The 27986-nt window shown below is 32.0% G+C and overlaps 1 protein-coding gene and 2 long non-coding RNA genes across 4 annotated transcripts in view; 2 read left to right on the forward strand and 1 right to left on the reverse strand.

Moving 5' to 3' along the window:
* LOC100867793 (uncharacterized) overlaps positions 1-27986 on the reverse strand; it is a 63470-nt gene that overhangs the window by 25291 nt on the left and 10193 nt on the right. Inside the window, exon 3 of the mRNA XM_086913387.1 lies at positions 15028-15921. Within this exon, the coding sequence (XP_086769513.1) occupies positions 15028-15921 (894 nt within the window). The remainder of the gene's footprint in view (positions 1-15027; positions 15922-27986) is intronic.
* Positions 1396-12795, forward strand: LOC105737268 (uncharacterized). Of its 2 annotated transcripts, none has more exons than XR_015293668.1 (4): positions 1396-1625; positions 2539-3049; positions 3126-4258; positions 9281-12795. It is a non-coding gene; the product is annotated as an uncharacterized LOC105737268 (long non-coding RNA). The 2 variants fall into 2 exon arrangements; XR_015293669.1 differs by lacking the exon at positions 9281-12795 and adding an exon at positions 5309-5590.
* On the forward strand, positions 18259-27943 carry LOC147656755 (uncharacterized). The gene is made up of 3 exons (XR_015293672.1): positions 18259-18369; positions 26865-27623; positions 27692-27943. It is a non-coding gene; the product is annotated as an uncharacterized LOC147656755 (long non-coding RNA).

Consider the following 27986-nt stretch of genomic DNA (forward strand, 5'->3'; position numbering starts at 1 on the left):
TTGAAATATTGAAAACTCAATTTAAATTTTATCAAAACTTTTCAATTTAACAATTTACACGAAATATTCAATTTATTTAAAAAAATCTCAATCTGTTAAATTATTAGAGGAATTATTGAGTATAAGATTAAAATTCAGATGAATTTGCATTAATTTTGTGGCAAGAAAGTAAGCATTTCTTGAAAATTACTTTCCACTTCCCTGATATGCAAATTATTTTTCAGAAGAAACGGAATGAAAATCTTCTTCCTTAATTTCACATTGAAATTCATGTCCCCCTTGATAATAAAATTATTTTCGCAACGTTGATAATTACCAAGTAACAAGTCCTTCTAAGATAAGTGTCTAATGAAGTTAATCTCGACGTTCATTGAGAACGTAATAGCATTGCAAATTTCCTGGATGTTCAAGTTTTTAAACTTTCAATTACGATTTCTTCCTTTTACACGTAATTTTTCACGTAATGTTATAATTAAAATCAAACATAGGAATTTCATTAAAATATTGAACTCGAGCTTGAAAATTATCATAAAAATTTCATTCTTTTGTTTTCCCTTAGCAAATTCCCTGTGTAAAACGTTCTATTTGACTTGGAAAAAAGATTATATGATTATATTTCTCAGATGAATTGCCATTTTTATGCAAGATCAATATTTGTATTCAGTGTCAAGTTATCTTTTTTTTGATAAAGAAGTGAAAAAATAACTAACTTGTAAATAAAAATTTAATATTTTTACTGTTAAATTGATAGCAGATTCATTGAAGAAAGACAAAATTAAATGTATAAAGTAAATTGTTAAAAATTTCAACAAATTGATTGATATACTTAATAAAAATATATAAAAACTCAAGATCTTTAATTTTTTTGATAAATAATTAAAATTAAAACTTTTAAAGATTTTATTTTTCTTCTATTATGTTAGGTTATAGTTTTTTGTAATGTTTTGTAAAATATAAATTATGTGATTTCTTTATACAAATTTGTCTCATAAGAACAATATGCAAATTTTGATCTTTCTCGTCTAATATTATTCTCTTTCATTCTATCTATAAGTAATTAAAATTTTAATATAATTTTCAATTTTATATCTAAAAATTATTCATTGTTTATTCTTTTTATTGCCTCTATTCACCTTAACCTATTAATTCATCTCTATTAAATCAATCTTTTCATTTTAGAGAAATTTTTTATCCATTTCTCTAAAATAACAATGTTTCATTCCATAATCATTTTATTGTAAGAAATAAGAAAATAGAACTCGTCTAACCTCGAAATTATTCGCGCAGTAAACTCCATCCAAAAAGTACAAACACATCACAATTCAAAGATCGACCATAGAATATTTTATCCTAGCGCCCTTCCTAGTTTCCTTTCGAAACTTCTGCAAATGAATTGTCCATGCCTGCCCTCTATCGGTCGAATTTCTTTCGATCGGACCGCCATTACGATAGCGAACCGATGAGGAAGATAAGGTTAACAATATCGAGGATATTCCCGAGCTATCGACGAATACTATAGTTTAATGTCACTGAATTACTCTCTATTGGAAGTGCACCCTTTATCTCTGAAATTGAGTGCCAATTTCGGTTTATTAGCTTGTGGACAACTGTGATTCGATACCGAGGTAATTTTGTTAACGTTGTTGCAATATAGATATTTTTTGATATTAAGAACAATTTCAATCTTTTGTTCATTTCTTGTATAAAAATTTTTTATTCGCGATAATAAAAAACGATTATTTATTTTCATGGCAATAAAGGAAATATTAATTTATTAATTTGTTGATTAATTTTTAAAAATGAATGGATAGAAAGAATATTTTTCAGATATTTTTTTATTCGTTCTTCTGAAAATTATAATTATCTTTGGGAAATTAATTGAAATTTATAATGAATTATTACATAACAACCATATCATTGTATGACACCACATAAATACATTATGATGAAGTATCACAAATCTAGAATGCATTTATTTTATTAATTTCCACGTGATTCATAGCAACAATTAACGTATAATAATTGAAGTACATATCAATTAATTTTATCAAAAAATATTAATCTTTACTTGAATATAGATACACAATAAATATAACATTAGAAAAGAACCATGTAATAAAAAATTATGTTTAATACAAAAAAAGTAAAAGATTTTTTATGGATTACCCTTAGAGAAACAAATCTAATTAGAAATATTAATTTTATAATAAGGATCTTTAATTTTAAAAGTTAAAATTAAAAAAGTTCGGCCAAGATCGTAATATATCGTGTTATTCAATACTTGATTTAATCGATTGTGAATCAGCAATAATCGAGATTTCGTCGATGACGCCCGAAATTTTCCGATCTGATCCGAATATATTTTCTATCTAAAATATATCTTTCCATACAATTTTTTTTCTCTCATAACCAATTAAATATCTAATTAATTAAATTATAATACATATAAATGTTACATCGAAAAATTTTAATTGAAATTATAAGAACCACATTAAAAATATCACTTGTCACTATTCTCAAAATCTATTAATGTTTCAGTAATCGAGGTTCCATTGTAATAACACCTGCTACGAAGCAAGATAAGTAAGTTCCAATTGCATGACAATGAAGAACGCTTCAAGACACCGTTGAGCTTCTTGCCAGTACTTAATACGCTCGATCGAAGAACGAATGAAAATTCCATGGAAGGGGATGGATCTACCATTGGCCGATAGAATATTCGCCAAGGTATTATTCAAATTAGATGGAATCGACTGTCGTCGACCGCGGGTTAGGACCGTTTGTAATAGAGCTAGGCCGGAATTCGAAATGCCACCGATAAAGGATGGGTTTCACCGTTCCGAGAAGAACATTCCCCTTTGTCGTCGATACCCGTTCAACGACACGCTCACATCGACCGAAAATTTTATGATGTCTTCAATGTCCATCCCTTGTGAACAGCAATCTTTTAGAGACTTTCAGAAGTATTGAGATCGGATGAAGAAATTAAGACAAGGATCGTTTCACCTTTCAACTTTCAGCCTGCCAAAGGATCTTGGATCTTTGTTGTGCAAGTTTTTCTCCTTTTTCTTCTTTTTTTTTTGAGGATGATTTAAGTTAATGGATTTTTCTTTTCTTTTTGACAGATTATAAGTTTGTATGAAGTCATTGTAAAGCAGAAGAAGAAAATATATTGGATATCACAAAACTTAATTGAATGAACAAAATTAAATGTACTGGGAAAAAATCTTGCTAAATTTAGATTATTTTTTATTTTTTAGATATTGAATTATTGCATATAATAATATATTAGTATTGATAATATTAAAAAATGTTTTTAAATATCTGAGAAAAATAGGATGAATAATTCTGTATTATATAAAATTTCATGAATATAATATGAAACATAATGAATTACATATGAAAGAATTTTTTAAAGTTTCAATATTTTATAAAATGTATTATAATTTTTGTTTTTTAATCAAATATTTTGTTATAAAAAAACATTTCTCACTAAAATTATATAAAATATGAAAAAAATTTGAGATTCTCAAAAAGATTTTACATAAAAAGATAAATTTCTTTATGTATAGTTCACATTCTATATATACACAAAAATATCAAATTTTTTAAAATTTCCTTGTAACATATGTATATATATGTATGTATACATTATTTTTATATTAATTATCAGCCACTATTTACATCTTGTATATAGTATCCTGAAAATTGCTATGATTGAATCTATCTGCAGTATAATATTTAAAAAAAAAAATTTCCTAACCATAATTTTCTGTATTTTTTAATCAGAACCATTCCATTATGGATATTAAAATAAAAAAAAAAAACAGAAAAAAAAAGATGAGTTTCGATAAAATTTCGACTAATGCCTAATCCTCACGAAACGATTGACGCATCGAGGGAAAATCGATCGAGATTTCGAGATATCGTGAAACTCGATAATATCGATTTGAGGAACGCATTTGTTCGTCGCATCATCGTGTCATTTTGTCGTTTTGTCGTTTTGTCAATCGTGATGAAACCGTAGATATTCCGTGGATTTCATACAAATTTTTCGTGGCTGATAAATTTTTCATTCAAATTCTTCTATATTAAACGTGTTAAGTTGATTGTCTTATAAAGCATGATCTGTGACTTTGTAATATGTTCGTACGAATGAGTGACTGTGCAATATTGGAAGTAGCGATATATTGAATATTCAGATTTTAAATAGTGAACTACTGTACGTCTTGTCACGTGAGGTTAAAAATTATTAATTGTAAGTTGAAATTCTTTTTTTGATATCGTAATATGATATATTAATATTATTTATCTTTATATTTGATTTGTACATTCGATGTTTTAAAATATCGAAATATTTGATTTTATATATATTATATATATATATTTTTTTTATAAATTTATGGTTAATATTTAATGCTTTGATATATCATTCTGATAACTTTTTTTTCTTTTTTAAGAAGAAAATTTGTTAAAATTTTCTTTATACATTATATTTATTTATAAAAGATATAGTTTAGGTTAGATTAGGTTATGTTTTTCGATCGTTTAAAACTAGGACATCTAACAATTAATTGATTTTGACATGCTCTCGAACGGCCATAAAGTGCATTTGAATGACGTTAAGTGACTAAAATAATCACGAAATGATCTTGAATAGCTTTCAAATGATCGCGAATATCCTTTGAATGACTTTAATTATTCTATTGTCCTGAATTCTATTTTATGACAATGATGCAAATTCGTTAATTAAAAAATTAATATAATTCATTTTTTTGGTCATTATATAAATTTTAATCAAGAATTTTGCATAATATTTTTTTTATCGGTATTCTTATTCAAATATTGATGTAATAAAAAAGTTAAACATAGTTATATTATTTCGTATTGGATTATTTTGAATTGGAATTATACGTGGAAACTTAGATTAATATTTTAAATAATTCACAAGTTATGTAAAGTTTCAAGGGAGAAAGTTTAAATGAAATACTTGTCTCTTTTCAAAGAAAAGAACTGTTGCAATGTGGTGCAATGTTATTTGATTCTTTACGCATAATAATATTTGAATTCAGTTTTTTTTTTAAGAATTCATTTTAAATAAACATAAAGAAATTTCTTAAATTATTCTCTTATTTGCAAAAATTTATGTTTCCAATTTTTATAATACTTATTTACAAATTTTGTTCAATTCCATTTCCAAAATTTTTTTTTAATAAAAATGAATATATAATAATTTTAGAAAATTAAAATAAATTTAAAAATAAATTTACAAATTTCTAATAGCATTTTTACAAAATGCATTTCACAGTTTCCAAAATTTGTTAAATTATTTCGTATCATACATCATATCTCGCCAAACATCTAAAAGGTCAAGAACCTCCTACTCATGAAATCAAACTTGTTGTATATTGGGACGACAAAATAGGAGTATGAACGTTATCTAAGAGTCCAGGTCATAAGCTTTACATAATACTGGTTTAGCTGACTGTAATATTGAAAGCACGATAACCAAGATGGCAAAGTGTCACGTATCTAGTGACAATTATGAAACAAGCAGTAATTAACTGTACCTGTTGTCTCGCGTTGATTCGTGAGTTATCGAGCTATTCATGCATCACTCTTATGAATAATAGTTTCCATTGATTTGTTCTCTACTGTTGAACGAGATATTCGATGAAGCTATCGTTATTATTTGATTATTTTCTCTCCTAATTAATAATAATTTTATAAAAGAAATTCTACAATCTTGTTCTTTATTTTTTTATTTTTTTATTTTATAATTATACTCTGAATGAAAGATATTTGTTTGATTAATGCTATTTATAACGTTTTTGTTTTTTACGTTTATGGAATTCAAACAATCAAGTTATTGATTTATATAAAATAATTTTTGATATTAAAAAAATTCTAAGATAAACATCAAATTAAATTATCAATATATTTAATTTACTATACGTATATATTTGAATAATTTAATAAATTGAAATAAATTGTGATATATACAAATTATATATATTTCTAAATTTATTTTATAATTACAGATATGTAATTGATCCATAACAACTGGAATTTCTATAAAAATTGTCAAAATTATTTCTTTTTTTCTTTTTTTTTGAAAATTAAAAATTCTAAATTCTTCAATTTAAAAGGATTGTGAGAAATAGCATGATATCTATCCAGAACCTCGAAATTAAATGCATTCCTTCAAAAAAGGTTTCTTCTATTTTAATTCACAGTATTAAAAATAGTAAATTTAAGAGTATAATAATTTTAATTACTCATATGTAATCTTTACTCGCCATATAAATCAATGATCAAATGTCTAATTCGCATAATCTCATGTAAAATAATTAAAATAATAATAGTACAATTACTCTAATATTTTTAATCAAATACTATTAAAATGATCACGACACAGAAGATGTTTAACCAGATAATCTATTATATCTCAATCACCTATGCAATAATCGTTATCCTTTATTCTATATATTTCTCTATTTACAACACACTTCAGTATGCATCTACATTATATTATATTTTACATTATACCTGCCGTAAAATCGATTTCGAGAAATCTGCTTTCGAATTCGGTTCCGATATGATAAATATACATTAGTCGGCCAATATATGGAAGCATCTGGATCGACAATAAACGATCCCGCGATAACGGAATGTGACTCGAATTCTATCCGCTATAAACCATGAGTTTTCACGTATTATTTGCAATCCGAATTTCACGATCGCGAGGGGGATCTAAATCAGATTACGTCCCCTATCTATTAATCAGAGCTTTTATGCATGGTGGAAATAATGCCTGCCTAATTGATCCGCGCGAATCGCACATGGATTTGTTAGCCGAAACCTTTTATACGAGTATAATAAACAAATGGATGATTAATATCGCCGTGATGGCATATCGATAATATAGATTTCTACTACTTCAAGAAATTTCGAGCTAATCGAGAGTTAATATTGTTACGATACTATGGAGAATCGATCTAGGGAAATTCGAAGTATCGAGTTAATATTGGTACGACAGTATAGTATAGAGAATTCTCGATTTAGTATGGAGGTTTCTCGATCTAGGGAAATTTTTTGAAACGAACGATCGATATTGTTTTCTCCATGAACAAATGATTTTTCGCGAAAATATGAAATACTCTGTGTGTAACAAATTATTTTTATTCGGCCTTTTCCAAACTATCCAACTTGTGGCACAAAATACAGTCTCGAAATTACAATAATTCGAGACTAAAGTCCTGTACAAATGAATTTATCACAGCCTTCGTTGACCCATCTTTAATTTAGGAAACGTAACGAATCCTCTTAAATCCTCAATGTGCAAAAAACAAAAAATTCGTACCATCTCGTACGAAACACCCTGTATAATTTACCAGTATCCGTATGACTCGTGACTCGTAAAATTCCTCTAATAATATCTGCTCGATCGCGCAAGGGGGAGCAAAAACTATCCTCCCATTCCATCTTCCATCACGCATCCCTCTCCCGCTTATCTCTCGATCCTTACGACCGTTCCTTCTTCCACCAAGAAAACTCTTCTCTACCCTCTTCCGCGTAATTCCTTTCTTCCTTTCTTTCTTCCTTCCTTCCTTCCTTCCTTCCTTCTCCCTCCTCCGGTTATCAAGAGAGTGGTGGACCGATCTCTCTCTCTCTCTATCTATCTATCTCTCTCTCTCTCTCTCTCTCTCTCTCTCTCTCTCTTCGTCCTGCGATCGATCCGCGGCTATTGCGTGGTGGAAACCGGTTTCATCGATCACGCAGGAGATACGCGAGAGATAGGAGAAGGCGTTTCCGCTCGTGTCGGTGCACCGTCGACACCTATTTACCGATACCTTCCCCCGGACAAAGAGTAATTGCCGGCTTTGCCGCCCCTTGTCCCGTCGTCAAAGGCTCACCCGGCCAACGGGACATGAATAATACTCTGATTTGCTTGCGTGAAAGCCGCCCCCAGGCGCCACGCGTAAATTCAACCGCGTGTGAATAACGAATTTCGGTTATCACCCCGCCGATTGGGGGAGTAGGGGTACTTTTTTTTTTTTTTTTTTTTTTTTTTTTTTTTTGGAATATATTTATACATACACATTGTGACGATGGATATTTAGCTTTGACCGAGGATATTGACACAAAGAGTTAAGAAATTTGATGAATGATTTTGGTTAAATAGTTTTAGTAGTTTAAATAATCTCTTTTTTAATATTTTATTTGTGATCGAGGATGACGATGGTGTTTTATTTCTCTCGTTTTTTCCCTTTTTTTTTTTGAATTTTATCATAAAACGTTCGAAAAAGAGTTCACGAGACAAGGTTACCTGTTTTATAACGCGGTTGATAATCGCGACGGTGGAAAGCAGAATGGAAGCCAGTCCGATTCTATTTTTTTGGAACGCTGTGATGCGTTACATTGGATGTTGAAAAAATGTGGTGCACACGAGAGATAATTGTATCACGTGTTTTAGTTATATAATTTTTTGAAACGTATTTTAAATACAATCGGAGGAGAAAAATACTTCGATTATCGAAGTAGAGCAATATTGAAATATCTGAATCTAGTTGAATAAAAAAAAAAGAAAAAAGAAATTGAATCCTAGAAGACAAATTTTCAATCCTAAATCAATGCCAAAGAGGTATGAAATATGTAATTTCTGAAATATTCGTTCAATATCGATCCATATTAATTCGTAATTTTTAAAAACAATCTTCCTATCAGTCCTTCAAAACAAACTCGCGAGTCCCCCCTAAAAAAAAAAAAAAAAATCACATCCACATTGGAAGAAAGTCCAAAGTATAGGCAAATGAAAAATTTATACCTTTGTATCCGAAAGGCGAAAAAAAGAAAATGGCTTCGCCATTACTCGCGCGGGAAATTCGAACGTACCAATCGCATCTCCTCCATCGATTCCTCTCGATCGACCATTCACGCACTCGCCTTCTCCTTCGCCCAATCAACCTTTCTCCTCACGTTCGCGAAACCAATCGCTCTCCCGTCACTTTCATTCCTCGTTTCATACCCCTCTCTCTCTCTCTCTCACTCTTACGTCTCTCGCAACACACGATGGTTCCAACGTTCAATCTCAATCGCAAGTTTACCGCCACGTTTCCACGATCGTTTCTCCATTCTCTCTCTCTCTCTCTCTCTCTCGATCTATTTTTTTTCTTTCTCGAAATTCGAAATCCTATTCCCCCTCCCCCTCCCCTCCCCCTCCCTATTTTTTCTCTCGAATTTTTCTCTTTTCGCATTTTTTCTTTTTTTTTTTGCACAGATCTCGTTTTATTTGAATTCTGGAAACGATACAGATACCCTCCGTTATGCTTGAACTGCAGAAGCCGGGACAGTCGGCCACGACGGGCGAGGCTCCGGGGATTGCCGCCCGCTACGACTCTGCCAACACAACAACAACAAGGCCGCTTCACGAGTCTAATTCCTAGGCATCTATCTGGTTCGCTAAGGGAGCTTGGAGCTTCCTTAAGAGAAAATGGAATCCCGCGTGTCTTTTCGTTTCTTCTAACGATTCTCTCCCAATTTTTCTATTCCCCTCCCCCCCCTCTTTTTTTTTTTTTTTTTTAAATTAACGTTTCTGCAATTCGTGAGCGACGATACGCGAGGAAGTTAGTTTAGCTGTTTGTGTGTATACGCGATTCGTCGTTGTCGTTATAATCGAATTACGTTAAGGTTTTTAATGGATTTCACTGATGTTCTCGTTTGATTTTTGACAAAGAACCGGCCACCTTTAAAAGAGAAACTTCTTACACACGTTCGAAAATGCATTTTTGTGTAATTATAAGAGGGCCGTGGTTTATTTCCAATCGACTTTTCCTTTTTCTTTCTTTTTTCATCCCGTATATGACCTTTCGAGATTCTCCCAGGTAAATCGGCTCGATGATGATCTCGACCTTGATACACGTTAGGTAAAGGTCATTCCTCTAATTAACCTTTAGAAATCTTCAGCCATCTCTCAATTGTATGTTAATTGTATGTTGAAAAGTTGATAAAAAAAAAAAGGAGAAAAGATGTATTAATTGATAGAAAATGTTGATATTTGCGCTTTTGTGACAGTTTTTGAAATATAAATTGGAAGTTATTCGGTTTGGGGTTACGTTGCAGGTCGGGTTTTGACGTAGGTGGCTGCCTACATTACCATCGAATCTGAATTCTAAATTAGAAGCTCGATGTATATTATTAGAATGTTGTATTAATAATTCTTACTTGTTCTTTAAACTTTTTTAATTTTGCTAATTTTTCCTAACAAACGACGAAGATTAATTGGGAAAATGAGTTTTATAAAATGGGCACTAAAATTAAGGTTAAATTTGAAGAGGAATTGTAGAGAATTGTATAATTATCCTTTCCTTTCGTCTTTCTTTTTATTGCATTTTTACTCCTTTCCTCCTCCCCCCCCCCTTTTCTCTATCTTTTAAATTTTGACCCTTTTGGACTTTTATGGACTTTTCATCCCTTTGTGACACCTATCTCTTTTATTTCTTTCACTTTCAGATTGAATTATTCTACTTTTCCAACGTATCGTAGCTTTCCATTTTTGTCTTACTTTATCAGATTGAACTCGCCGTGTTTCTGATCTTTCCTTTTGCCCCTTTCATTCACGTCCTCGTGTTTTCTATTAGTGAATTAACTTCAATTCGCGATACACGATGGCAAAAAGAGACGCAAAAGCACAAAGGCAAATAGTAAAGAAAAAACAAAAGATGGTCAAATTTGATTGTTCCGTTTGAAAAATTCTTTTGTTCGATCTTTAATTCTTCGTTTAAAAAAAGGGGAGAAAGGCAAAGAAAATATACTCAGAAAAAAAAATTCCTGTACTATAGATAAATATCTATAAAAAATCGTATACGAAAAGCAAAATATGCGAAAAGAAATATATAAGACGTCGATAAGACGAAGTCAAATCGTAGTAGAAAAAGATATTGGAATATCTTATTGGATTATGCTAATTGGATTCCACGCAAATATCATGCTTCTAATTCGATTCCATGTCGGCTAAACTGTCCATATGAAAAATTGATCCGTTAGATTTTTAAATACGATCCGTTATGGAATTAAAAATCGAGAGATGGATCGTTGTTAATTACGTTAAAATTAGATTGATTTTGTTCGTCGAATTTATTTTAAAATTGATAATAGTCATCGAAACAATTGATAAATATATATTTATTACGATCAAGTATATGCAATATACTCTCTTATCCTCGATCGAATTATTCAAATAAAATCGATGTAAGAACAACGATTATTACTTAAGAATCACATTGTGATTCAAGTAATCACATTTCTCCCTACCTAAAGACAGTTTGACACGTGGAAAAGCCTTAGAAATGTTTCGAGAATAGTTGCATCACCGATATTATCGTATCCCTTATTAACGTCACTGTAAACTGCGTTTGAATTTTCCCGCGCTTTCCTTCGAACGTGGACGGATCGCTCGCACGCAGGCATCACTCTGACGAATTTTGACGAATATTTCGAGGGGAAATGGTTTCCAAGACGACGAAAAGCGAATGTACGCGACCCTAAGCTATCGGCAACATGCTAGAAAATCTTATTATGTCACGCGTCCAAAGTGGCAGCCCGACTTAACCTCGAAAGGCAAAGATGTCGACTTTAAATTTTCAACGCGATATATTCAAGTTTCACTTAACGTCGTGTGTAGATGTATATGTAGAAATATCGCCAACAAATATTAATGTAATAATACTTTTTATGACTTGCAATTTTTTTTATTCACTTTTCCATCTTTTGCATTCTATGCATATATTCGTTTATAATTATTACAAATGAGGAAAATAAACTATACTAAAAAATTATGCATAGTTTCGAAATAGGTTAGAAACACGTTATGAATGATTTTGAAGACGATTTTGATATCAATTAATTATTACTTATAACACGTCTCGATTCATAACCTCAAAAAATGAATTGTGAAAATGAGGAAACTTGTGGTACATCCAGATTACTATTAGATGTTTCAGATTTAAAGTGGTCGTCTTTAACTCTTCAAGTTCTTCTAACTTCTCCCCTACTTTGCAGCCCCACTCACGTTATAATGTTGCAGTGAATAAAATATGCTTAGAACCTGGTTAAAATTCTGTAAGTACTACTTTCTTTCGAGCCTTTTGAATTGCTTCAGAATGGCAGCACCACTTAAAAGACACCACATTTAACCGTATAAAGGGGAACTTTCATCGTATATTACATATTACAACAGTTTATTCCTCTTCCTTCGATCGATCCTTGTTACCTTTTCAACATCGATCTTTATTACTCTTATTATAAAATTAAACGACAGTAAGAATAATAACAAAATTGATTGAAATTAATTTTCAAAAAATCTTCGATTTATATTTCTTAATCCGATTATACGTTCATTATCATATAAAATTCTTTTTCCATATATCACTAATTTTTATTCTTTTCGACGCGATCGGTAACTCTACTTTATTTCTCGATCGATAACGTCACCTTTATTTCACAGAACAAGAATTAAAACGCTCAACATTCACAAGAACATTCTTTCGAATCGTTAATTCAAACTCGTTAGCAACGGATAAACAAACATTGTTCAATTATCCAATTACACAAATGAATATTTTTTATAACAGATATATTTTTCTCTCATTTTATGCGATCCTCGAATTCGCTTTATCGCGAATGCGGACGCAAATTGATCATTTGCCTCCATCGCCTTTAACAGATCGAAATTTATACGCGCGAGCTAATTCAATTTCCCTCCCTCTTCTTCTTCTTTTTTTTTTTTTTTTTTTTTTTTCACTCACCACTAACTACTCCACTTTATAACTGAAACGTTTAAGAGCAATTAATGGAAAATTCGAACACGCGACGTTATCAGATCCTTTTTTTGTCATCGAATTTATCGGGAAAGCCGATTCTCTCGATCGAGAGAGAACGAGAACGATGTTACGAGAAATAAAATTAAAAAAAAAAAAAAAAGAAGAAAGAAAAAAAGGAAGAAGAGGGGGAAACAAACGAAGGGGGGAGGGGGAGGGGGGGAAAGAGAATAGGTAGTTGGATTTACTTTTCCATATTCATCGGCTCTATCCGATTATCCGAGCTTAGTCGAGCTTGTTTGCTTTTTCACGATTCTAAAGAGGCTTACCCCCTCCCCTCCCCCCTCAACTCGAGGAAATGTATTTGAAGGAGTGTCACGACCGATTTCTTGGATATTTCGTCCGGATTTGTCGATTATTCGAATGATATTTGCCATCGTCTCGATCAGTTGCACGATATTTGCATGCATCGATTGGACGTACTTTATACACGATATAAAGGATTTAGTAATTCGAATAACGAATCGAAACAATTAATTCTAATATTTTGGCTTGGTGGCCCGATTTAAAAATATACGTTATATAGCGACGACAATGTATGATGGAATATCGTGCGATTCGTTATGACAGATCGATTGTTTTTCAAATTTGATCATTTCTTCTAGTATATCTTTTTCAAGATATCCGAATGGAGAAATAAAACGAGGCCGAAATAAAATTCAATTTAAATAATAATTGTCCAATATTTAAAAAAAAAAAAAAAAACAAATCCTTCCGTAACTATATTAAATCGCTCGATACTTTGTCCAAGTTTGAAAAGTTTTCTCGGATGAAACAGAAAAAAAAAAAAAAAAAAAAAAAAAGAAAAATAAATACGCATGAAAAATTGTTTTCTCCTGCGGATGTATTTATTCCAGGATTATCTTTCTGTTCTCTTCTTCAATCGTAATCCTATTTCGATGTACTTACGCTACAAACACCGATTTCAACACGACTCGAATCCCGACCTAATTTAAATTCCCCGCGACCCACTTCCCTCCCCCCCCCCCCACCCCGAATTCCTCAAACTCCCAACTTGTCAAAAATCACCCGCAAATTCTCAGAATTTACCGTTTCTACCCACATTGGAAACGGTTTTCGCTTTGTCAAAAACCGGTGCAGAATATCCGTGTAAATCCGACAGACTGTGCCTGTGTACAAATCAACGACGCTGCGGTATTCCATTCTCTCTCAAGTCTCAAGTGTCGATTGGGTGATATCTAGTTAGAGATGGCAGCGCCTTGTGTGGCGAACACTTGAACGAATAACCGTCTAACCGGCGAGCAAACGGACAACAGACACGTACAAGAGTATTGCATGTGTAAAAGGCGAAAGAATTGTCAAGCCCACAAAGAGATAAAAGAAAGATGTATAAAGAGATATACAATATATATATATATGTGTGAAAAATATGCGTGTTAGATGGGTGCAGATATATTTGGAACTTGGCAACGTTCAAACTATGTAAAATGTTTCTGGAAATTTGTGGATTTAAATATATTCGATTTCTGTGAGATCGAGTTGTTGAATAATCGTTGTGGCATGGTACGTTTATTAAATCGTTCTATTTCTCACGTAGTTTGATCCAACTTGGCATAAAATAACCGTACAAATTATCCATTTCTCGTACTATACGAATTTAAACAATCATCCTGTCTAACCTAACCTAAAATTATTGTGATAGTTATTCTTTTTTTTTTGTAATTTTTGTTCGAAATATTTACTTTTGTAACAAGTATTTTACGAGAAATTTAGGCAAAATTAATTAGACTCATTCTAACTTAAATTAAACACTTGTACAAAATGCACAAATGTAATCGTACAAACGTAATAATTATTCTTTACTGTACAACTTCGATTTGAAACTACTTTCTCACATAACAAACACTTTGCCAGAATCATCCTGCGCAATCTAACCTAACCTTAACTTGAATTATTCAACTTGTAAAAAATGCATAAAATATCCAATAATTATCCCTTTCGAGCCAACCTCGTCTAAAAAGACATTTTTCTCGAACCATCATCAAGAGATAACGAAACAATTCTCTCGCACCCACCTGACACGCAAGAAGACCAAAAAAAAAAAAAAAAACCAAAACCAAAATCGAAGAAAAGGAAAGAACAAAATAGAAGAAGAGGCGTGTACAGTCGTAGAGACATTATCACTCACTCGGCGTTGGTCTCCGGCGTGGGTAGGTCGCCGATCGTGGTGAGGGTGAGGGTGGACCAGTAGAGCGAGCCGAGATACTTCCTGGTCAGGGTCGCGTACTCCCCCGGCCTGTACGGGTAGACCCAGTCCCCTTGGAATCCTTCCGCCTCGCTGAGCAAGTAGTAAAAGCAGCCGAACCAGTGCGCCAGTATAAGCAGTATGTGTATCAGATTCAACACGCGCCACAGATTCGGGTAGACCGTCCTCGACTCGACCATGTAGTAATAATTGTACACCCGATATATCTTGAGAAACCTCGGGAACCTGAGCATCGGGTTGCTGCCCAGATTCACCTGGAGGAGGTCGAGGGGCAACAGGGCCAGCAGGTCCAGCACGAACGACTTCGACTTGAGGTAATGGCCGGCCAGCTTCTTGCTGTTGTACACCATCAAACCTTGCTCGAGGTAACCGGTACGGAATTGCACGGCAACGTCGAGAAAGAAGACCAGGTCCGTGAAACCGTCGCAGGCGAGCCACGTGGCGGGCGCGACCGCCTGCAACTCGGGCAAACTTTGGCGCACGATCAACGTCCACAGATTGTACAACACGCAGGCGGAGAGTAGCATCAGCCAGTAATAATAAAAGTTCTCGTCCGGGTTGACCACGGTTTTCGGCGGCCTCTGCAACCTTCGCGGCCTCCTTCGTCGCCTGCCGCTCGAATCCTTGTCGTCGGCCGCGTCCCCTTCGCCCTCGCCCGTGTCCAACGTCTCCTGGCTCTCGGGTATCTGCCTGGTCGAGAACCTCTTCAGGAACGAGTCCTCCCGCTTCAACGGAGGTTTCTTCTGGATCGTCGAGATGGCGGATGACAATTGGACGGTGGTGCGCAGCTTCATCCAACGTTGATTGCTCTTCGTTCTGGGAACAAAGAGAGGAGGAGTAGATCGCCAGATGGGGGATGAAACGATGAGGGGAGGATTGGATGGATTGGTGGAAGTGTTGTTCACCGTGTGCTTACCACCGTGGCGCTCTTTCTCGTGGAGGGGGAGGAGAATAAACTTTTCGAACTTGGTGAAGATCAAAGGACGATGCTCAAGGTTCGATTTTCGTCCATGTGGATTATTTTCGTTTTTGTAATCTGTTTTTGATTGTTCGAGTGAAATTTAATTTCTGTAGATTCTTACGCTTAAGTTTAATAAGTTTGTACGAGAAGTATTTAAAAGTTGATTACAAAAAAGATCTTTGTACTTAGAACTTAATAATCTTCAATGATTTACGAATATTAAATTCATTTATCGTAGTGTTCATTTGTAAAATATAATTGTATATTGAATTCATCACAGTTCTTTTTCATTTAAACCAGCATCTCCAACCAGCGAATTTTCTCATTGTTAGCTGAGCATTAGGAACGTGTGAAATAGGTTAGGATGTGAATTGGTAAGCCTGCGCCATTTTGGCGCTCGAGCGCCATGGAGGTAGTCACGTGATTCCTAGGGACTTGTAAGATAGGGACTTCATCTTCTTGGTGACAAATAGTAATCGTGACTTGAAATTGGGATTATGTGTAGGATTGGAATGTAGGATTAGAAATATTACAAGGATATAGAAAAATTGCATTCTTCTTGAAAAAGTTTTAAATTTTGAAAAAAAGAGTGAATTTAGGTTAGAATTATGCTAGTATTAGAAATTGACAATAGAAATATTGTAGGTAAGTGGACTAATTGTGTTTTTCGGAAAATTGAGAGGAAAGTAAAGCGAGAAATTTTCTCTTTTCGAGAAATTCAGTTCAGTACAGAGAAATTTTCGAAAAGTAAGAAGAATGGAAATTGTAAAAAAAAAAAAAAAAGAGAAAAAAATAAGAGATATAGATTCAGATTAAAAAAAAAAAATTATAAAAAAGTACGATATAATTATTTGTTATAAATAACAAATAAATTTAAATTTTACTCTTCTTTTAAGCGTCCCGTCAAACACGATAAAACAGATTCAGGTCAATAGGGGGCGCTTTTCCTAAAACAGTTCTAACCTCTCCATAGAATTTATGGATGCCTTTGGAAGAATTCTAAAAGCTCTTCCGCAAATGTAGACAAACTACTTTTAATTAAAGTCACCAGCTCCTCCGAAATGATCGTTTCTTTCTTCCCCCTCATAAAAATACGGAACCGAACAATTAACTAACCACGATCGAATCGATCGTGCAAAAAGGAAGAAAGAAAAAGAAATAAGAAATCACGTTGGAAAACTTAAGAACGAATGAGATTTCAGCCGAAGTGAAAAGAAAAGAAAAGTAGAAAAATTTTTTTCATCCCGATTCCATTAAAATAAATTTGATATAAAAGGTATAATTTTGAAGCTACGTATTAAATAAATAAGAAAATCAAAAAATTCGTTTTCTCTCAACCGATTGAGATGAAATGAAATTAAAAAAAAAAAAAAAAAAAAAAAAAGGATACGCTTCTCGAGTAATTTTTGCTCGATTTCAAAGCTCGATGTAACCTTTCTTGCCAAGACCCATGCATGAATCGTGATGCAAAGACCTCTTGCTAAGGAGCATATCTCTCTGAAAACATCTCGTTCCACACAACACACCGATTTTGCTATATGGATATATATGTATATATATTGTATATAAATATCTATGGTATTGTTGCAAGCAGGCATATTTAAAAGATCCTACTTGCGTTCCATTCGACAATAAAAACCCATTTAAAGAAAACACGCCATTCACGAAACGTCGATTCTTTCTATTTATCGTCATACCATTTTCTTTCTTTCTTGCTCTTTTCTTTTTTTTTTTTTCCTTTTTTTCTCTCTAAACTCTATTACAGGTAAGTAGATCACAGATGATGATGACAGATTTAAATGGTGAATTGTTGAAATAAGAAGTGAGCGAGAATCGAGTAAAAGAACGAGTTTTAAAGTTATCAGATGGATGACAGAGGCAGACAGACAGACAGACAGATATAGACAAACAGACAGAGACAGAAACATCGAGAGAGTTTTCAAGTACGTTATATATAGACAGAGGCAGAAAAACTAAAGGTAATAAACTTTTATTATGCCACTACGCATTCTTTTAATCGTTAACACACCCATGTTCAGTGTGTGTGTGTGTGTGTGTGTGTGTGTGTGTGTGTGTGTGTGTATGCACGTGTTGTATATTCGTTACTTTCTCTGTATGTGTGTATATGTGTGTGTGCATTCTTTTGTGCATTTTGTGAGTGTCGTGTATGTACGTGTATTTGGTTGTTCAAGAAACATTTTTGGTGATTGGATCTCGGGTCTTTCTTCTCTAATTCGAGTCGAGCTGGTAGAAGGGAGGCAATTGGGGGCGTCAAGCATCAGCATTGCCAGATCAGGATCAAGGTCAGCGCACCGCCATCTTTATGATGAGAATTCTAATCTAACAGAATGTTCAGCAGTTTATCTTTCTACGAAGTTAGTTATTACACGTTTGGAAGAGGGGATATCTCTCTTTCGATAATTTAGACGAGACGTACCCTCTTCTGGAATTATTTTAGAAAATTTTTTTTATTTTTTATTCTTGTTATATATACTTTTGGATATTTTACTGCGAAATGTTGTGTACCCATTTTTTAAAAATTTTCGTTTCTTCTTCACATATCTTTACTTATTTTGTGATAAATATAATTTTTTTAATTAGTCATACTTGGTATTCTTGGAAATTTTATTTCTTTTGAAATAATATTATCGCAAAAATTTAAAATTATTACTTTTATTATTATATTTTTTAAAAAAAAAAAAAGAATTTTTAATAAAAATTTTCGTCAATAAATACTTTACATTTCGTAAAAGAAAAAAGAATCGAAAATTTAATAAATTCGAAAAATCGGTGCACAACCCATCGCATACGATGTTATATTTCCCTTGTCACAGGCCTATAATAGAAAGATTTATTTTAAAAATTCCTTGCAACTACGTATCGATACAAATTTCTACGTAATCTTGCAATCTAACTTCTCATGCAAAAGGTAGTACTGTGCATCGAGGATTCTTTTTTTTTTTTTTTTTTTTTTCTTTTATTTAATTTTTTAATACATTACCGACCAACGATCATCGATCACATTCCATGGTAGAAAACCATGCTAGAAAAAAACTCGATCAATTCATTTTTGTCGATATTCTATTTTTTATGGATATATAGATTCCAAAAATATAATTAAACTTATATAGAGAGAAATAACTCAACTTTAAGGAATTATCAGTGGATACATTTATTTTTTTCAATTCCAAAATATTTTCCAACGAATCAACATAATTCTACAAGAATTTTCTCAAATTAAATATTTTCCAATATTATCTGTTTTCGATCAATGCATTTACAAATATAATTACAAGGATTTAAAAAAATTAAGTGAATATAGAATTATTTATCCAAAAAAAAAAAAATTCTTTTTTGCGAATCATATCAATTTCTAACCAACAATAAAATCAACAAGATTCAAATTCGTATAAACAAGGAGTAAAAAACAACTATTTCTAAATTCATCTATCGAGGAATAATTCTTCTCACGCAATATGACTCGTTAAATTTCTCTCTCGTGGTTATAATTACTTCAATTGTGACAAAGAAATTGTTGCAAAATTCGTTTGCCCTCTGATTTCAAAAACTCGGTGAAGGGTGAACTGAAACGCGGGTGTTGGGTCGATAATGCGTTAAAAGTTCGTCATTGGAAACGCAGTTTGGCCGGAAACGGAAGTGAAAGAAGCAATCTTCTGGCCGGATTAGCCACGTATCGAAACGTGTTTTTTTTTATTTCGTTTCTTTTTTTTTTTTTTGAATTAGATCGCCAGAAGACACGTAGTCGTCTCTTTGATGAAGTGATGACTAAAAGGAAACAAACTTCTATGGAACTCTTTGTTAACGCATGCCAAATGCCAAAGATGCTTGCAATCCAATTTCAATACGTGCATTTCTCTCCAATTGTTCTCTAACGATATACTAATTTTTTTGGTTTTATCTTTGTTTTTATTTTTCGTCTTCTTTTCGCTTCCCTGCTACCCAAATTCTCATTACCAGTTTCATTCCTGTGTGTTTAAATTATATTTAAACTGATAATAATTTCGAGGATTTGTGGATATTTGTGAAATTTATTTAGAACGACTCAAATGACATTAAGTATGCATTAAATAAAATAACACATTTTTCATTATTGTGATATTAATCTATGTAATATATAAAATTTATGCATAAATGTATATAAAAAATAGATTAATCTATTAATATAGTATAGTAGATTGTTTAATAATACGTTATCAATATAATATTTATATAAAATCGAATTATTAGTTGTTATCCGAGTACACACAGTTTTTGAACAAATACATTATAATCTGCAATCAATGGTATTTAATAGGAATTTTCACGTTTATATATATTTACATTGCATGAAATTACGTATCTATTATTCACAATAATTGGAATTAAATAAATTTTACAATAGATCTAAAAAACGCAATATCATATATTTTATATTTCAGATGATCTAACTCAGAATTATGGAATATATTACTTATTCACTATTTCACTATATTGAATAGTCTCAAGAAAATGTATTTCAAGTGTATTGTACAAGCTTGATAATCGTGACATTTAAGCGTTCCAAATAAACCTAACCTAACCTAATCTAATCTCACACGGAGTCGTACGCATGGAAACTTTAATTGTACAGGAATTAAAACGGATCGTGAGAATTACTAGAGAAAAAAAATTCTTTCCGTTGCTCGTCCATTAAAAATTACTTTTTCATCTTTCTCCCTCCTCGATGGCTCAAAAACAACGTTGCATGTCAAAGATAAGATAAACTACAACGATGAGAGTTTATGGTGTTCCTTCGTCGTATAAAAACGATCGTAAACTCTTGGCCTCTTCTTCTTCTTCTTGTTCTTCTTCTTTCTCGGATATTAAACTACCAATGCTTGAATTTATGTGTCGCTATAAAGACGTGAGAATGATTTATGCGACGAGTTCCAAAATACACTTTTTTTTTTATTTGGTGGAAAAAATTAAATTGTAATAAGTGGAAACAGAAATTATTTTAATCTTCATCATAGATTAATTAATAATTATTATTTGTTTTTATTTAATTCTTATTTTGATTTAACCTCGAATTTGTTTGAACGTATTATTACAGAAATTTTATAATTTTGTTTGTCACAGTAGTAGATAGATTTGAAACGGTTTTAAGTTTTTGATTTTTTGTGAGAGTGCAAGGAAACTTGGATCACGTCGTGAGATTTTTACGATCTTCACGTTCTTGCCATTAAAGTTTCACGTTTACTGTTGTAAACTTCATAATGTAAGCCGTAATAGCACTTTGGAACATAGTTATAGGAAGTATCAGAGTTACTCGATGGAGTGGTAAAAGTCAATTATTTTTAGAAAAATATTATCTCTATTACCTTGAAACAAAAATATATAATTATTTACAAATGTATATAAATTAAAATGTTAAAATAAGCTAATTTTAACAATAATAATTGTAAATTTTTACATATTACTTAATCATTTAAAAAAAATTGCCTTTATTAATTTTTTAATTTATACTTATCCCAAAAAGAATATTTCTTTTCATCTATTTTTACACTTTTACACTGTCATAGACATATATAATTATTACACATGAATTAAAAAATTAAAAATTCGAAGGAACAAGATTTATTTCTTTCTCATCCAAATCCTAAAACGATCGTTGAAAATAGGAACAGTGATCGGCCATTATGTCATCTGTAATAAAGTTTATTTAGTGGATGAATCGATATTGAACACGCTAAGAAGAAGAGATCAAAGAGGATAGAATTGATCAGTGATTGGCCATTATTTTGGTGCGGTGCAACGTTCCTTTATATCAACGTTCATTATTCATGAGGTAAAAAGCAACGAAACGTGAATCAGATATAGAATCTTATTAGTTATATTTCAAAATTGTGATTTTATTATTCGAAATATAAATCATCATATATTTCAATATGTTAAAACTAATCGAAATTTAATTTTATTGTTAAAAAATAATTCTATGCCGTATAAATTTTATATTCTTAACGAAAACGTATCAATTGGTGCAAGTTTATTGAACATATCGATAAAAACGATATTATGAAATAATAAAATTTCAAAAATCTGAATAACTTTTAAAAACTTCAAAATTCTTAATTCTTAAAAATACACCACGATAGAATACAATTAACACAATCAATTATTTAATCACACGATTCGAAAAATCGAACGAGCCACCAATTAAACCTCACCAATAGAGAGCACAAAGAAATTCGAGACTTAAAACCACCATCAATTTCATTCATTCATTATTGGTATCAAGAAGAGATCCACAAGGATTTTGCAATGGTATCAAAGTGAAGTGTTGGCGTATATCAAAGAGACGAGAAACAAATTTTTTTTCAACAGTTTTTTTCCCAAGATGAGTGACCCGTTTCGTTGCTTCCACGCTGATGAATCTTGGAAATTTTACATAGTGAACGAGTGGAACGTGTACGTAAGTACTGTATGAACGCGTGTCGCTTTGCCAGAAGAGGGAGAAAGACGTGTGGCGTGTGTGTGGGTGGTTGGATCATGGCATACGACGTGGACTTTTTGACCGGATGTGAATAATTTGAGTGCGTGGGTTAAAAGCGAGAGACGTTGGAACATTTCGAGGTAAGAGATGTATTATTTAGGGGAATATGATGGGTGAAAATAGATCTTGGTATTTAGAGTCGTAAATAACATTCTGGATTATTTCGAAATTGTTTGAGAAACTAACTTTTCAACGAGTTTGCTTTCCAAAAGTAATTAAAAGGTAAAAATACCAAATTCATACAGAATATTATAATTTTCGTTTGGGATTGTGCACATTTGCACAGAATTTGAATATTTAATTATACATGATATCACAAAAATCATTGAAGATTATCGAAAAGAAAGAAGTAATAAAATAAATTAAAGAAAAGTATTGATCTATAAGTGAAAGATAATCTATAACATTATTTTAATATTTTCCTATAAGAATATCTAACCCACTTTCTTCAATAAGAACCACACAATGATTTATCATAAAGAAACAAAAAAAAAAAAAATATAACAAATAACAAAATAGAACATTAAAACAACATAAAAGAAACATAACCTATGCTATCTCCTTCCTACATTATATATCACCTCAATATACACGTTCCAATACACGTCGTCTCGCTTCTAACCTTCTTTACTTAATCTCCAGACCTCTATCTCTTCAAAAAAAAAAAAAAGAAAAAAAAAGAAAGAAAACACTGTTCCTTTTCAAGTCCACGATTCAAACCCACGTAATTCATCCCAGCTACACAGTGTCCAGTAGACGAAGTCGCCTCGTAGCGACGAACGTGCGAAACACTCTTGTGTACCATGTACGTACACGACAACGATCGTGTGTGTACACGTGTCGGATTGTGTAGGCCGGCATGTAGACCGGCGTGTGGACGAGTTGCTGCGGAGTGAGGGGGTGAGAGAGGTGCAATTCAGAGGTTACCGTCCATATTCGAGCAATGGCGGGAGTACCTCTTAATCTTGCGTAGGGAGGAATATAGCGCCATGACGGCGCGTACGTTACTCCATTTTTGCGAGCCCCTAGTGCTACGAGGCCTTCTTGCAGCGGCTGGTATCTCGGTATCGAGGCCGTTGCTCTCCAAAGACTCTGAGGTGGTCGATGCCGCGCTCACACCAGCTGCATCCTTGTCCAACGATCCTCCATGGCTCGAGAAGGTGTCTCGACGGTACAGCTCCAATAACCTGCGAAGAAGACAGAACCCCGACGGGTTGCCTCTCTCACTCTCTTTCTCTCCCTCTCGTTTACCACCATTCGCTCGTTCATCTGCCAAAATTCTTTCGTTCCGTTCTCTCACGTTTCTCGTTTGTTCTTTTCTTTTGTTTTTTTTTTCTTGGTTTTTGCCTGTTTTTCCTCTTTTTTTCTTTGAGAGGTCGGGAGGGAAAGATTAATTTTTCTCGCTTTTTCTGCCTCATTCGCGGCAACAATTTTTAACACTCGGGTTTCAATCTCACTGAAGCTTTCTTTTTCACTCATTGGAGGCGCTGATATCGCATACATACTATTTTGAAGGATTTTGGGAATCTTTGACCGTTCGAATTATATTTAGGATTCTTAGGATTTTATTTTTGAAATTGTTACGTACATTTTTGTTTTGTTGAAATTTCTTAGTAATTAAGTAAAATTTCTTCTTTCAAATACGAAATAAATGTAAAAATTATATATATCAAGTTGCTGTTGATATTCTCGCGAAGATTACAATTCGAAACGAAATATAAGCATATAATTGTATAATAAAGATAGTTTAATAAATTTGTAATTCTATAGAATTAAACATTTTTACAAGTGTAAAATAGATTGACAAATAATGGATTTAAATATTTTTTTACATGTAATATTTAAATACATATATATTTAATCAATTATTTGCTCTTGCAAAAATATTAATTTTAATTTTTTAAAATTTTATTTTCTCTTCGAGAAACTTAATTATTAAGAAATATTTTGAAAGATATGTATAATGAATTTAAAAAAAAAAAACATTATTTGAATGCGAGATGAAAATGAATTATTTACACAAATAAAGATCGTTAATCTTCCAATCTTTTTAATATACGTATTTATGATCGTGCTTTTATTTGTCATCATCAAATTTATCTTCATCATGCTTTATTTTATGTTACAATGATTACTATACTAAATATAATTGTGCGATGTTTAAATTTATTTACTATTCAATTTACAAGATTTTGATTTCAGAAATGAGATGAATCTACTTTTAAAGGTGCGATAAAAAATGCAACAAATTATCTCTATTTATAATCATGATTACCATTATGAACGTTAAAGATTTATTTAATTTTTCATTTATCTACATATTTTGTATACGTATGAAAAATTAACATCATGCAGTGCAAGGGAAAATAAATATTCCTAAATATCCTCCTAAGGAAGATTAACGATTTCTCTCTAACTTTTAAACAGGAATCACATTCTTCTATGCTAATAAAAAATTAATCATTTCTTAACTCTAAAAAAGTGATGAAAGAATAAATTCTTTTTCAATATTTTCAAGATTCAATCTTCTACAATAAAGATTACTAAAAATATCGAAAAGACATAAAAAAAAAAAAAAAAGATTTTAAGGAAGAAAAAATTTTTCTTCCTTCGAATTCGACGAAATTAAATAAAAACTATCGAGTAAAAAGTTTACAAAAATTCACCAACCATAAATACATCTACACAATCTATGGTGAAATATCTAGGAAATTTTTCTCGTCGAATTATTGTACTGTAATACCGACCGAGAAGAGAAACGTAACTAAATTGCTTTCTTTTCACGTGGATTCCTTTCCACGGTGAAAAACTTTATTTTCCATTCCCATCTCGCTTCAAGTATTCGACAAAAGTATTCTATTCGATGTTTCCAAGAAGCATTCTAACCTTTTGATCCTTCAATGGGGATCGTTAACAGGTCAGATGATGAAAACCGATCGTTCTCTTCTTCTTCCTCCCACTCGTTCATTTCTCTCTCTCTCTCTCTCTCTCTCTCTTTCAATTCTATTTTCACATTCTATCGTAATTTCGCACACGCGCGATCACATTCACTCTTTCTCTCTGTGTCCGTCTGTCCATCTCCATCGCATTGTAAAATATCGAGTATTTCCTTTCCCAATCTCATCATCCGGTTCAACCAGTTCGATTTGCTTTCCTGCTATCCAGGAAGAACGTTCGTGTACTATACTCCTATTAGTCGAGGAAACTTCGATCCATTTTTTCTCTTTTCCTGTTTTTTCTTTTTTTAAGCCAGTGAATTCACGAAAATTTTATCGATTCGTGGATGGATACATATATATATATAGACATTTATATGAGTTAAAAAAATATATGAGTTACGAGAAAATATATATTGTATTCTTGAATAGTTGGTCAACGAGATAAAATGAGACCATTACGTGGAACATGATGATACTTATGGTATTTATAGAATATTGAGAGGAAATTTTGATCAGATAAAATCTTTCTCGTATTCGGATAAATCCTTTCGAAAATTTTCGAAAAGTTTAAAGAAAAAGATCCAGATCTTTCAAAAAGGAAAGAAAAATTTTATTTGAAGTGATTCTCAAAGTAACTAGAATTCATAGAAGAGTTTTGAAAAAAAGTAACTAGAAACATTGGGGATCCCTAGACGTAAGATTTTCTTTTCTGTATCGTGAGAATTTTCTTGAATTTGGAAAATTCAAAAGAGATAAATAAAGAGAAAGTTTATCCAGCTTTTGCATCGTAAATAATCTCGAGAACATCGCGATCTCACCCGATCTCCACCGAATTTTCCCGAAGTTTAACAGTTCGTGTAATCTTAAACTTTAGGCAATTCGCACATATAATTCCCTAGCGTGAACGAGATGAGAATCACGATGAAATTATCTAAATGTTGGGGTGAAGTTGTGAGCGAAGAAAAAGAAATATTAAGAAGGGGAGAAAAGGGAGAGAAGAAATAAAAAAGAATTTGTTAGATAAAATATATCTATTCGAAGTACGATAAACTTATTATCATTTGCCGTTTCCGATTCTTTTAAATGATAATATTTTTTTTACCACTAGCAGAAAAGTAAAGTTTTCTTTTTGTAAAATTCGAAACTCCTTCTCTTAAATTCTCTTCAATTTCTCCAAAAGAATAAAAAAGTAATTCGAATGGATGAAAATATAATTTCTTCTTGCTCATAGATTGCTTATCTTCGACAATTTTAATTATAAATCGGATCAGGAAAAATCGATTTTCGATTTTTTTATCGAGCAATAAATTTTCTTTGTATCGTGTAGATTGAGAAACTCACAGAAAGGGCGATATATCACACGAAGCACGAACCAAGAGATCGAACGATGCGGTAAATTCGACTTCGATTTGGCTAACCGGAACTTTTATCTTCTCCTACCGACTCGAAGCTTTTTACTATAGCAGAAGCACGGTGAAGAATCTAACCTCCGTAAGATAAGATCGTTCGATTTTTCGTCGAAATTATCGCCAACACTTACGACGACACGAATGGATTTTTGCACTCATGCTCTCTGTCAAATTGCACATTACGAGCCATCACCTCGACTAGATATCGATTTTGTGAATCGAAATGGTTCTTAAACTCGTGGCTTATAACACATTAGTGTTCATTGTGAAATAATCAGTGAATAATAGTAAATAATAGAAAAGATAATAGAGGAAAATTCGATGGAATCCATTATATTCAATCTTTATAACACCTATCTTTTAAATTTTAAAATAAGTTTTGTACTATGCAAGACATTTTGTTTCTTGATCCAAAAAATTTCAATGTACATTATTATAGAAATCTTAGATGCAGTTTATTTTTAAAATTCTTAATATAGCATGTCGTCTATTTTGTACTTTTTCGAGAAATAAAATCTGAATGTAACTTATTAGGAAGTGGCTACTACTATGATTAATTCATGAGACACTGAAGAGAGTCTGTATATTATCTTTTTTGTGTTCACGTTCTTGGATTATTGCTGTAGTGATGAAAGAATGGAAAGAGGAACAAAAAAGACGTGAACTGGAAAAAAAAGGTATACAATACTTGTCTCAGATACTTGGAATATGATAATTTATAATTTTTTCAATTTTTGTATATAAGAATTGAATTGAAGATAAATACTTGCGAGAAAGTAAAAGTTAAAGAGACATCTGATGATAATCACTGGAACCACTTATGACAGATATAAGCACCTATTAATTATATCTAATCAGAATTGGAAAATATTTATAAATACCAAAAATGCAATATTAGAAATTTTTATGTAAAATATATTGTATAGTTAGAAATGAATTTAATAATTATAATATAATGATTTAATTTATTCTACTAATAAAGATATTCAAGTTGAAATGAAATATTTTATATTCAAGAACAGAAAATAGAAAATACATAA

This window comes from Apis florea, unplaced genomic scaffold (genome assembly GCF_048593485.1).
Source record: "Apis florea isolate Af1SG1 unplaced genomic scaffold, ASM4859348v1 contig_3496_pilon, whole genome shotgun sequence".
Taxonomy (NCBI): domain Eukaryota; kingdom Metazoa; phylum Arthropoda; class Insecta; order Hymenoptera; family Apidae; genus Apis; species Apis florea.